This window comes from Phoca vitulina, unplaced genomic scaffold (assembly GCF_004348235.1).
Source record: "Phoca vitulina isolate PV1807 unplaced genomic scaffold, GSC_HSeal_1.0 scaffold49, whole genome shotgun sequence".
NCBI classification, from domain to species: Eukaryota; Metazoa; Chordata; class Mammalia; order Carnivora; family Phocidae; genus Phoca; species Phoca vitulina.
This window is the reverse complement of record NW_022589752.1, coordinates 7,166,687-7,179,259: the sequence shown is the minus strand read 5'-3', so window position 1 is coordinate 7,179,259 and position 12,573 is coordinate 7,166,687. Positions and strand designations below refer to the sequence as shown.

Below are 12,573 nucleotides of genomic sequence, written 5' to 3'. Positions count from 1 at the left end.
GTTGTTAATTTTGCAAATTTGGCACGGAGATGATATCCAGCAGTATCTGCTTTAGCCCTTCTTCCTTCTGAAAGCTAGAACCCATGTTTGATTTAGTTGTAAGTGATCAGCCTATAATTAGGGTGACTAATTATAGGTAGGTTAGATCTGGGAAGGGCCAAGTCATAAGTCTTGTCGTCTTTGCAAGTCATATGTTCTCTGTCTCGACTATTCAGCTCTGCCGTTATGGTGCAAATCAGCCACAGACATACGAATGTAACAGAAAGGATTGTGTTCCAGTAGTTTATTTATGAAATTTAAATTTCATATATTGTTCATGTGTCAAAAAATATTCTTTTGGATTAAAAAAAAAAAAACATTTAAAAATGTACAAACCAGGGGTGCCTGGCTGGCTCAGTCAGTTAAGCATCTGCCTTCGGCTCAGGTCATGATCTCAGGGTCCTGGGGTCGAGCCCCGCATCGGGCTCTCTGCTCAGCGGGAAGCCTGCTTCTCCCTCTCCCTCTGCCGCTCCCCCTGCTTGTGCTCGCTCGCGCTTTCTCTCTCTCTGTCAAATAAATAAAATTTAAAAAAAAATAATAAAGTGTACAAACCAAACGAGTTCCCAGATTGTACTAAATAAGCCCAGGGATGGCACAGAACTGGCCCACTGGTTGTGGTTTGCTGCCCCTGGCCTAGGTGGTAGAGTTCTTAGAGCCATAGCAACATACTGACAGATCTGAATGGGTTCATGTTTGCGTTTTGCCTCTTTTCCCTGTATAAGATCATTTTCTCTTATGTTTTCCTTCTGTTTCTGTGTCCTTTATTTGGAATCTGCGAGCTTGGGGAGAGGAGAATTTATCTTTGACTGTGTACAGTGTACACGATCATAGCTTTCTGTATGACCTGTGGCCAAATTGCATTTCTTCTTTTTTTTTTAATTTTTTTATTGTTATGTTAATCCCCATACATTACATCATTAGTTTTAGATATAGTGTTCCCTGATTCATTGTTTGTGCATAACACCCAGTGCTCCATGCAGAACGTGCCCTCCTCAATACCCATCACCAGGCTAACCCATCCTCCCAACCCCCTCCCCTCTAGAACCCTCAGTTTGTTTTTCAGAGTCCATCGTCTCTCATGGTTCTTCTCCCCCTCCGATTTCCCCCCCTTCATTCTTCCCCTCCTGCTACATTCTTCTTCTTCTTTTTTTTTTTTTTTTAAGATTTTATTTATTTATTTGACAGAGAGAGACATAGCGAGAGCAGGAACACAAGCAGGGGGAGTGGGAGAAGGAGAAGCAAACTCCCCGCCGAGCAGGGAGCCCGATGCGGGACTCGAAGCGGGACTCGATCCCACGACTCCAGGATCATGACCTGAGCCAAAGGCAGACGCTTTATGACTGAGCCACCCAGGTGCCCCAAACTGCATTTTCCTAAAATGTGCACAACACCATATGAGGAGATTTTATTCTCCCCATGTTGTAAATGAGGACATTATGGCTCAAAGATTTAAGTAACTTGCCAAGATCCCATAACTAATAAATATCAAAGCTAGGATTTAAAATTAGCCTGGTTCTGCTGATAATCTTTGAATGGCTTTTTATTTTTTTTTAACATTTAGAATAAAATCTGAACTGTTAGTCTGGCTTGGAAAACTCTATGTGATTTGGCCTCCACTTACCTCTCCAAATTCTTTTCCTCCCTTTGTCCCCTTCAGGCATTGTGGTCTTCTTTCTTTCTCTTAAACACAAGATCTGTTCTGCTTTCTGAAGCTTGGAACACATTTGCTCTTCTCCCAGCTGCCTCTTCCTCATTCTGCTCGCAGCTCAAACAGCATTCCCTCTTCCATCACTTTGCTGCTTCAGGACTGCCCTTCCATCACTCTCTGCATGACCCAGTTTTATCATCTCCTCACGCACAAATGTACTTGACATGCTCCAGGGTGCCTGGGTGGCGCAGTTGATGAAGCGGCTGACTCTTGGTTTTGGCTCAGGTCCTGATCTCAGGGTCCTGCGATCAAGCCCCATATTGAGCTCTGCACTCGGTGGGGAGTCTGCTTGAGATTCTCTCTCTCTATCCCTCTGCCCTGCCACCCCCACTCACACACTCTTGCTCACACACTCTCTCAAATAAATAAATTTTAAAAATCTTTAAAAAAGAAAAAACATCATTCTCCAGGTCTCATGCATTAAAGCGGAAACCTCGTGGCAGCAGGTCTCTAATTCACCACTCTGCCCCAAAGCTACAGGTTTACCTGGCATAGAATAAACACTCAGCAAATATTTTCTTACTGGCTTCCAAGCCCTTGAATAAATGTACCCATTCTCTGATACCCTCAACCATCACCACCTCCATGACCACCAGACAACTGAGAGGCGGTTACAGTCTTGTGAAAGATGAATTCATTCCTCCAATCTGAGAGAAAATGAGTTCTCAATTTTAAGACATGGTAAAGAATGGGGGTGGAGATGGTCCCTAAAAAGAGGATTTTAAATACCTTAAATGTATTTATGTATTAGATGGGTACATTAAAACGAGCACAAACTTTAGAGTCCGATCTCAGCTTAATGGCTAGTTCTGTCCCATGGGTGCTGTGAGATCAGATTTTGGGAGCTCTGACTTTTTTGTGAGTGAGTTCCGTGTGATCATGTATGCGAGCAACCCACCTCACGATGTTGTATTATTGGGTTGGAGTCATATGAAAGTACTATATACATGTAAGGTAATTTCTAGTATAATCTTAGCTTTTTTTTTTAATTAGGAATCCAAAATGATAGAATAAGTTGTGCAGAATACATGTTAACATGGGCCTGCCTGAGGGTCAGTTATGAGTGTTTTAGTGCTCATTGTTAGCCTTACAGCCTTCACTGTTAGTCCTTGTAAATTGGAGTTGAGATTAGTCTCAGTGACGATTAAGGAAAAAGGAATGATTTTGGTTTATATTAGGAAATCATATAAACATGTCACATTTATAATATATTTTATTTATAAATATACTATGTAAAAACATACAATCACATAAATCCTGTACATACCAATTCATATCTTGCTGAATTTTTCTTTCTGAATTCTCATGTAGCAATATTTGAAACACTAAATTTTGAATAAAAAATAAGCTAGAAAAAAAATGTTTCTGGTGTTGTTCTCCTGACAATGTATTCCTTTATGAAGATGCCACACTTGAAAATGAAGACATCCCGTATGAGACTTACATTGTTTGGTTCAGTATTCCACATCAGCTCAGGTGAACCTGAGTGAAGGCAAATATAGTAGTGCAGAGCAAGTCTGAACTTAAATATGTTTTTTCACATTATTTGTTATTTACTTCATTATGAAGCTGTCTTTCTGGATCTGTTTCTTCAGCAGATGGAGGCTTAACAAGGCGCTTCCAGCAGATTCGGGTGTCCATGTTGGAAAGCGAGGGGAGCCAACGTACTTACTCCTCTCACCCAGGAGGGCTCACGGAGAAGATGATGTGTGCTGGCTTTGCAGACTCTGGAGGGAAAGATTTCTGTCAGGTGAGAAGACTCTGATTTTGCAGAGGAAGATCCAAGGTCGTCATCTGCTGGAGATTCTCCTTAGACAGGAGGAGACACTCAGAGGCACAGGTAATCTGGTAGCCCCACAGCACGCCCTTCCTGGAAGGCCAGTGGGACAACAGGAAGAGTGAATGCCTTGCTCCAAACCCACTGAGAGGGCGGGAGCAGCCTAGGGGCAGAAGAGCAGGTGGGGACTAGGAGCCCATGAGCACATAGGGCCTCAGAGAGAGGCAAGGTTTTGGGAAAAGAGGAACAAGCAAAGAAGGATTCTAAGTAGGTGTATCCTACTGATGACTTAAGGTTTTTATTGTTTTAAAATTAATATTAATCTCCTATGTGCTCACATTTAATTTTCTACCACAGATTAAAATAAAATAATCATGAAAAACATGAGAAACTTTGAAAAACTGGTTTGCATATGCAGTGGAAAACAAATCCCAAAACAGTAGTTTAATTTCAGATATTTAGAGGCAAAAGTGGTATAGTTATATTCACGTGTCAGTTGGACAAGTGTGCTATTAACAACTTCAAATCAGCCAAGAGGAAGACAATGTGGACGAATGGATCGTAAAACACCAGCTTTCATATCCACGAAGCCAAGTGAGGAATGTGACCTTAGATAGACAACCAAAAAGGGTCTCTGATGCTCTGTAACCCTCCTTCAATAGTTAGTTTGGATTTGAGGCAGCCTACTGATGGAAACGTTTGGGTCTTCGGGGCAGATATACTTCTCCGAGTTTATCATTTCATACCGGTCTGGAATACAGAGGGAAGAAAGGATGAATCAAGTCTGTGCTGCTTTTTGATCATTTTTCCCTTAATCAAGAAATAAGAACCCATGGGAGAAAACTGGGTGTTAATCTAGGTAGAAGTCCTTCCATGTGAACATGTGAGGAGAGAAGGAGAGAGGTCCCCTCTTAACACTGAGTATCCGTTTATGGTGGTTAAACCCTTTCCTGGTGTCAAGCACTACTCAAATTCTGTTTTCTTTATTTGAATTTGCATTCCCCAGAAGCTGACCTTGAGACAAAGATTCAAGTACAATGGTCTGCTTAGGAAGTGCAGACATCAGTGGTAGGAAAGTCAGGAGGGTGGTCTAGGGAAGGGAAGGCAGGAAATGCGAGATGTACTATGAAGTCAGCTACCACAGTCGGGGGACTGAGCTAAATCTGGCAGCAATGCAAAATATATGCAATGTATTTGTCCCATCCCAGGGGTGAGGGAGCTGGGATATTTATATACTACTTCCCCAAAGTCATGGTTCGAGGGCTACTGGAGGGGAGGGGTCTGTTGGTCCCTTTGCACTTTCCACTCTTCTGGTGTGCCTCGTGGATGGGGTGGAGGAGGGGAAGAGCCCTCAGACACAGAGCCAGGATGTGGCCTGGAAGACTTGAGGAATCTAGGAAGGGTGCTCACACCATCTGCTAAAGGACATAAATGCTATACTATAAATATCAAATAGAAAAGTGCTCTGAATTAATGTGGTCATTCCTCCCCTTTTGAGGGATGGTTTTTCTCTCTGCTTCGAATCAAGGAAATCACAAATGGCTCTGTTGTCTCTGTCATGTTTGACAGCATCTGACATTAAGGGAACAACTTACTGTGTATGAAGAGAGCAGAGGAGAATTAGGGAAGGAATTAGGTCCATGACAGAGGTGTGATCTTGGTGGGCATTTATTTCGGCTACATCCCTTGCAGCATGACCAAATTTGCTGCCAATACAAAGGGAGGAAAATAGGAGTTGAGATTCTGGCTAATAAATGTGTCTAGCTAAAGAATACTGAATTACTAACAAGGTGACTTCAGAAACTTTGATAAAGTGGACTCTAGTATTTCTATCCGGTAGTTGATTTTACCCTCCTTTGTGTGCTCAGAAGTAATGGACCTGCTAATGTAATTTCTCACCCAGGAAGGTGAAGTAGAATGTTGGAATGAAGAGCTGGAGTTTCAGAGATGCAGAGATGGAGTTCCAGAGATGCAGTGCAGAATCCTATGCTGCTTTGCTCACAACACATCCTAGATTGTTTTTAAAATGTCAAATTCTTTGACCTACAGGGTGATCTCTGTCTTCACAGAGTAGTGTATGTCCTGTTCGTGCTGACTTTTGCAATCTATTTCATACTTCTCTTGCTTATATATTTCAGCCACAATGATTATTTTCTGACCATACAAGTCACTACATCCTGCCTAATTTGGGGCCTTAGCCCAGATATCAATTCTGCATAAAATGTTATTCCTCCTGGCTTTAGAAAACCCAGCTCCTTCTCATCTTTCATGTATCAGATCAAGTGTTATTGAAACTACATACACTTACAGAAGCGTGTAAGCACACACAACTACCTCCCTTTATTCTCTGCTTTTCGCTCTAAATATTTTCTTTAGAGCTATTATCACCATCTAATTTGTTTATACTTTGTCTTGCTCAAAATGCCTAGCTCACAGTAGGCACTGAATAATTCTTTAAAAATAAATAGGTACCATTTGCTTATTGACTATTTACCACATGCTAGGCCCTGTGATAGACCCTGACAATAGTAGATGAATTAGACAGGCTGTTTCTGAATCATGAGATGTTTGTAATTGCAAGAAAAATTCTTTATTTGGTACGTGTTCGTACTGAATGAATAAGTAATTTAAAGAAAAAACAAACCTGACTTGACACATTAGACCACTTACAAACTGGAAAGAGGTCTTAAAGTATAACCTTATTTCATATGGGAAAAAAAAAATAGGCCCAGAGAAAATGTTAATTGTTCTACATTACAGACAAGGGAATCTATCTCCCTATTCCCACTTCAGGATTTCTTCTGTGAAATTCTTCATATAAAATAAACAGCCACATCTGGGCGCCTGGGTGGCTCAGTCGTTAAGCGTCTGCCTTCGGCTCAGGTCATGATCCCAGGGTCCTGGGATCGAGCCCCACATCGGGCTCCCTGCTCTGCGGGAAGCCTGCTTCTCCCTCTCCCACTCCCCCTGCTTGTGTTCCTGCTCTCGCTATGTCTCTCTCTGTCAAATAAATAAATAAAATCTTTAAAAAAAAATAAACAGCCACATCAAATATATCATAAGCTCAGTTTATTTTATCAGAAGACAAAGGATTTAGTTTGATTCTAAGTACATTTCTGTCAAAGAAAAAAGGGGCTGATTGAAAACCAGAAAGGCTACTTTAAAAGGCAAATCCTATGCTTTAAGGCTTTTTTTTTTAACAGGCTTATTGAGCTATAATTGACATAGAACATTGTGTAAGTTTCAGATGTACGGTGTAATGATTTGGTGCACTTGTATATTGTGAAATGCTTACCACAGTAGAGTTAGTCAACACCTCCATCACCTCATATAATTACCATTTCTTTCTTGTGGTAAGAGCACTTAAGATTACTTTCTTAGCAACTTTTAAATATCTAATATAGTATTGTTGACCATAGTAACTATGTTGTACATTAGATCCCCAGAATTGTCCACGTTATAACTGGAAATTTGTACCTTTTGACCAAGATCTCCCCCATTTTCCCCACCCTCCCCCAGCCTCTGATAACTATCCTTCTACTCTGTTTCTTTGAGTTCAGCTTTTTTAGATTCCATGAATAAGTGGTATCGTACAATATTTGTCTTTTGCTGTCTGACTTTTCACTTAGCACAATGTCCTCAAGACCATCCATGTTGTCGCAAATGGAAGGATTCTTTTTATTCTCATGGCTGAGTAATATATATTCACCATATTTTTTATCCATTCATCCTGTGGCAGAAAAAATAGGTTGTTTTCATATCTCTGCTATAGTGAATAAAGCTGCAATATATATGGGAGTGCAGATACCTCTTTGATAACCTGTTTTTATTCCCTTTGTGTATATACCCAGAATTGGATCAAATAGTAGTCAATTTTTAATTTTTTAAGGAACGTTTATTTTATTTCCCATAGTGATGCACCGGTTTACATTCCTACCAACAGTGCAAAAGGGTTCCCCTTTTTCCACATTCCTTGCCAACATTTTTTATGTCTTTCTGATACCTATTCTAACAAGTGTGAAGTGGTATCTCATTATAGTTTTGATTTGTATTTCCCTGATGATCAGTGAAGTTGAGCATCTTTTCATGTACCTGTTACCCATCTGTATGTCTTCTTTGGAAAAATGTCTATTCAGATCCTCTGCCCATTTTCTAGGTTGCATCATTTTTGTTATCGATTTGTATGAGTTGTTTATATATTTTGGATATTAACCCTTTATCAGATATGTGGTTTGCAAATATTATCTCCCATCCCATAGCTTGCCTTTCCATTTTGCTGATTGTTTCTTCTGATGTGTAGAAGCATTTTAGTTTCATGTAGTTCCGCTTAATTGATTCTTTTGTTGCTTGTGCTTTTGGTTTCATATCCCTCCTCCCCAAAAAAAATTGTTGCCAAGACCAATCAATGTCAGGGAGCTTTTTCCCTGTTTTCTTTTTTCCCCCCTGTGTTTTCTTCTAGGAGTTCTACAGTTTGTAGCCTTATATTTAAACCTTTAATTCGTTTCAAGTTAATTTTTTTTGTGAGTGTTATGAAATAGGGTTCGATTCCATTCTTCTGCTTATGGTTGTCCAGTTTTCCCAACATCATTTGTTGAAGAGATTATCCTTTCCCCATTGAGAATTCTTTGCTCCTTTGTCAAATATTAGTTGACTGTATATGTGAGGGTTTTTCTGGGCTCATGATTCTAGCCCTGTCGTCTATGTGTCTGTTTTTATGGCAGTACCATGCTGTGTTGACTATTATAGATTTGTAACGTATTTTGAAATCAGGAAATGTGATGCCTCCAGCTTTGTTCTTTCTCAGGATTGCTTTGGCTATTTAGGGTCTTTGGGGGGCCCTTATGAATTTTAGGACTGTTTTTCCTATTTCTATGAAAAATGCAATTGGAACTTTGAAATGGACTGCATTGAATCTATAGGTGGCTTTGTGGAGTATGGACACAATATTGATTCTTCTGATCTGTGAACATGGGATTATGTTTTCCATTTGTGTCTTCATCAATTTCTTTCATCAAAGTCTTACAGTTTTTAGTGTAGAGATCATTCACCTTTTTGGTTAACTTTATCCCTAAGTATTTTATTTTTTGGTGCTTTTGTATATAGGATTGTTTTCTTTATTTTTTATTCTTTTTTGCAAGTTTTTATCTAAATTCCAGTTAACCTACAGTGTGATATTAGTATCAGGTGTAAAATTTAGTGATTCAGTACTTACATACAACACCTGTGCTCATCACAAATGCCTTCCTTAATCCTGTTTATTTCTTTTTCATATATTTTTTTGTTAGTGTATAGAGACACAACTGATTTCTGTATGTTTGCTTTGTATCCTGAAACTTAACAGTACTCATTGATTAGTTCTAATAGCTTATTTGTTTTGTTTTTCGTTCTAACAGTTTTTTGATGGAGTCTTTAGGATTTTCTTAGACCATATCATCTACAAATAAAGACAGTTTTATTTCTCCCTTCTTGATTTACTACTCCTTCTTTCTTTTTATTTCTTTTTCTTGCCTGATTGCCCTGGCTAAGACTTCCAATACTATATTGAATAGGAATGGTGAGAGTGGGCACCCTTGTTTTGTTTCTGATCTTACCGGAAAAGCTTTCAACTTGTCACTATTGAGTATGATGTTAGCTATGGGTTTGTTAGATATGACCTTTCTTATGTTGAGATATGTTCTGTCTATATCCAATTTGTTAAGAGTTTTTATCATGAAAGGATGCTGCACTTTGTCAAATACATTTACTATTCAGATAATATGATTTTTAAACTTTCATTCCATTAATGTGGTATATCACATTTATTGATCTGTGTATGTTGAACTATCCTTGTATCACTGGAATAAATCCCACTTGATCATAGTGTATGATCCTTTTAATGTGCTGTTGAATTCAGTTTGCTAGTATTTTGTTGAGGATTTTTGCATCTATGTTCATCAGGGATATTGGCCTCTAGTTTTCTTTTCTTGTGGTGTCCTTATCTGGCTTTTGTATCAGGGTAATTCTGACCTTATCCAATGAGTTTTAGAGTGTTCCCTCCTCTTCAATTTTTAGGAAGAGTTTGAGGAATGAAGTTAATTCTTTAAATGTTTAGTAGAATTCACCAGTGAAGCCATCTGGTCCTGAGCTTTTCTTTATTGAGATGTTTTTGAATAGTGATTCAATCTCCTTGCTCATATTGGTCTGTTCTGATTTTCTATTTCCTCATGATTTGGTCTTGGCAGTTTGTATGTTTCTAGGAATTTATCTATTTCTTCCAGGTTATCCAATTTTTTGGTGTATAATTATTCATAGTAGTCTCATGATTCTTTGTATTTCTGTGGTATCAGTTGTAATATCTTTGTGATTTTGTTTATTTGAGTTTAAGTACTCTAAGGTATATGAATTGACAAAGTATTAATATTTTTAAATTAAAGAAGTGTGTTATGAATAAATTATTGATTATTCCTGTTCCAAAATTGAAAGCAGGAGCTCTGATTAAAGTAAATTTTTAGAACACATTTTCTTGGTCTTTCAGGGAGACTCTGGTGGCTCATTAGTATGTAGACATGAAACAGGTCTCTTTGTCCTGTATGGCATTGCCGGCTGGGGAGCTGGCTGTGCCCAGCCAAGGAAGCCGGGTGTATTTGCCAGGGCGAGTGTCTTCTTGGACTGGATCCAATCCAAAATCAAAGGTAAATATTTTTCAGATATTATTATTCTTAGAGTAGGTTTGCGAGAAGTGAGTGTGGTAGAAATCAGCATTATGAAAGAAAAAAACCATAGAGTAGTATTTCATTTATTTTAGTTTCTAAAACATTAAAAGGCACATTAAAATTCTGTAAGAATATGTTCTCCCTTGGGCAGAGTGGGAGTAAAACTGACTTTTCCTGGGGCTCCTGTAATCCTAGATTTGCATTTTCTTTTGACAAAAGCTGTTTTGGTATAGACTACATTTTGTTTCGAGGTTTTCATCTTTATTTTTAGCATGTTCTCTCCAGGTGCAGGTCCTGCTTCACTTCAGATAAATAATGAAAGCAAAACCTTACCAAGACAACAGTTGCCACCACCCACACCCTCAACAGACAATGCATCTGGACCAGGTAATAGATGTTCATGTTATCCGCTTAATGCAGCTAGTAAGAATTTAGCAAAAAGCATGGCATGTCTGGGTTCGCTAATTTTCTTTGGAACAGGATAAGCCCTGTGTTTTCATTCTGGCTGGTAGTTTAAACTGAAGAAGGGGAGTGTTGTTACTGTGACCGTCTGGGTTTCTTTTCTACCCCCACAGATATAGCCATTGTAGGTTAAAAAAAAAGTCCTGTGGTTGTGAACAAATGCTTGAATTTTGGAGGAGTGCATAGAAAGAATTATTCTGACCTCTGATCCATTTATTCCTACATAAACAAAGGTCCTTAGATTTTCAGGTATCTCGCTAGGTGAGGACTCTGGATATGAGAGAGAACCACAGTCAGCGTCAGTGTTAGTCACTCGTGATTCCCCCACAAGTGTCAGTGTCTGTTTGCTAATGGGATTTTTATTTTTTGTTAAAATCAAACTGCAACTGGACAATTAGAAATCTGTAATAGACCTGTAGGGAGATGAAAGTTCTATGATGCCATCATTCTTGGTTTCCAGGTGGTCACAGTCTCTTCGTTCTCACCCATCTCTGCCCCCATCCACCCCACATACAGTCAAGGCCAGTAGACAACTAGAAAGAGGTGGGGGAAGATTGAAGAGGATACAAGAGACAGGGTGAATTGCTAGAGTGATGACCTTCAGTAGGAGAGAAGGGATGAGATCTTGTGCTCAGCAGGAGGGGTTGGTCTCAGAAAGGAGCAAAGTGCATATATCCATAGTTGCTGGATGGGAGGCAGAATATTTATGCTGGCATATGGGTACATGTGGGGATTGGAGTTTCTGGCAATTTTTTAATTGCTTCTATGTACTTAGCGGATGAAGCAGGGTTGAGGAAGAGGGCTTGGGGGTTTTAAGAGAAAAAGAAAGTATGAGATAGTTCTCTAAAAAAGTGACAAAGTGCATGGACTAGTAAAATGTAGTAGGATTGCTGGGCAACATAAAAGCTTCTGAGATTAATGATCACGAATTTAGAGGGAGACTGACCAGTTAGCTTAGTTGTATGTATTCTTCTGGAGACACTGAGGGGTAGCACATAGTTGCAGAACAGATGGAAGGTAGATTCAATCAGAATGGGTTTTCCCAAGTATGCAAGATTATAAGGGTATTGAAAGCATGTAAGAGGAAGGGATTAAAATGATGTATTATTGGAATTTAAGCTAGGAAAAGAGTGAATGAGGGTGAGAGATGAGTTAGGGACAAAGAACAGGTGGTTGGATAGATGAATAGCAAGTCTCAAAAGGTGAAAGGAGCATTGGAGGGAGCTGAGAAGATGGAAGATTGTGGATGGAGACAGCAGTGCTTGAAACAGAGCTATGGAAGGCTTGGTGTTATTGCTGGGGGCCAGGTCCTGAGGGGCTCACTGCAGGGGTGGGTGGCTGAAGTCGGGTGGAGAACAAGATCATTGGAAGGAAGTTGAGAAATTGAGAAGCCTCAGTGATGGGCCCATCATCTATATGGCTACTGAAATCAGCAGGATTTGTGGCAGAAATAGTGTTGCAGAAAATGACTGCTAAAATCTAGGAATAAGAAGGGGTAATTCGGGGACCATTTGTGGGTGGTATGGTCTGACAACATAAGAATCAAAGGGTCCTATTTAGAGTAAAAGTGAATCTGGAATTGGGGTTGAGATGGAGCACAGACTTAGGCCCAAGATCCTAAAACCTAATGATCTCGATGGTTTGAATTAAATGAACAATTTTAATTAGTGCATAAGTAAGTGAATTCATGTCAAGCACTTAAAATAGAGATGGCATGATGAATGATAATAGTCAGCAAGTGGTGGCCCGTAGTGACCAACTAATGTATTCATTGAATTGCTGTCCCATTCGGGCTATAGAAAATGAACACCATTTTAATAGTGTAACCAGAGATGTTTCTCATTTGTGTATGTTCAGAAATACATGTGCATGCCAAAGACCTTTGCAAGTTTCAC

At 39.4% G+C, this 12,573-nt stretch overlaps 1 protein-coding gene across 1 annotated transcript in view; it reads left to right on the top strand.

Annotated features, from left to right (window-relative positions):
* Positions 1-12,573, top strand: part of OVCH1 (ovochymase 1) — a 74,327-nt gene that overhangs the window by 27,246 nt on the left and 34,508 nt on the right. The window contains exons 18-20 of the mRNA XM_032432701.1: positions 3,346-3,497; positions 10,039-10,195; positions 10,502-10,603. Coding sequence (XP_032288592.1) covers positions 3,346-3,497; positions 10,039-10,195; positions 10,502-10,603 — 411 coding nt within the window. The remainder of the gene's footprint in view (positions 1-3,345; positions 3,498-10,038; positions 10,196-10,501; positions 10,604-12,573) is intronic.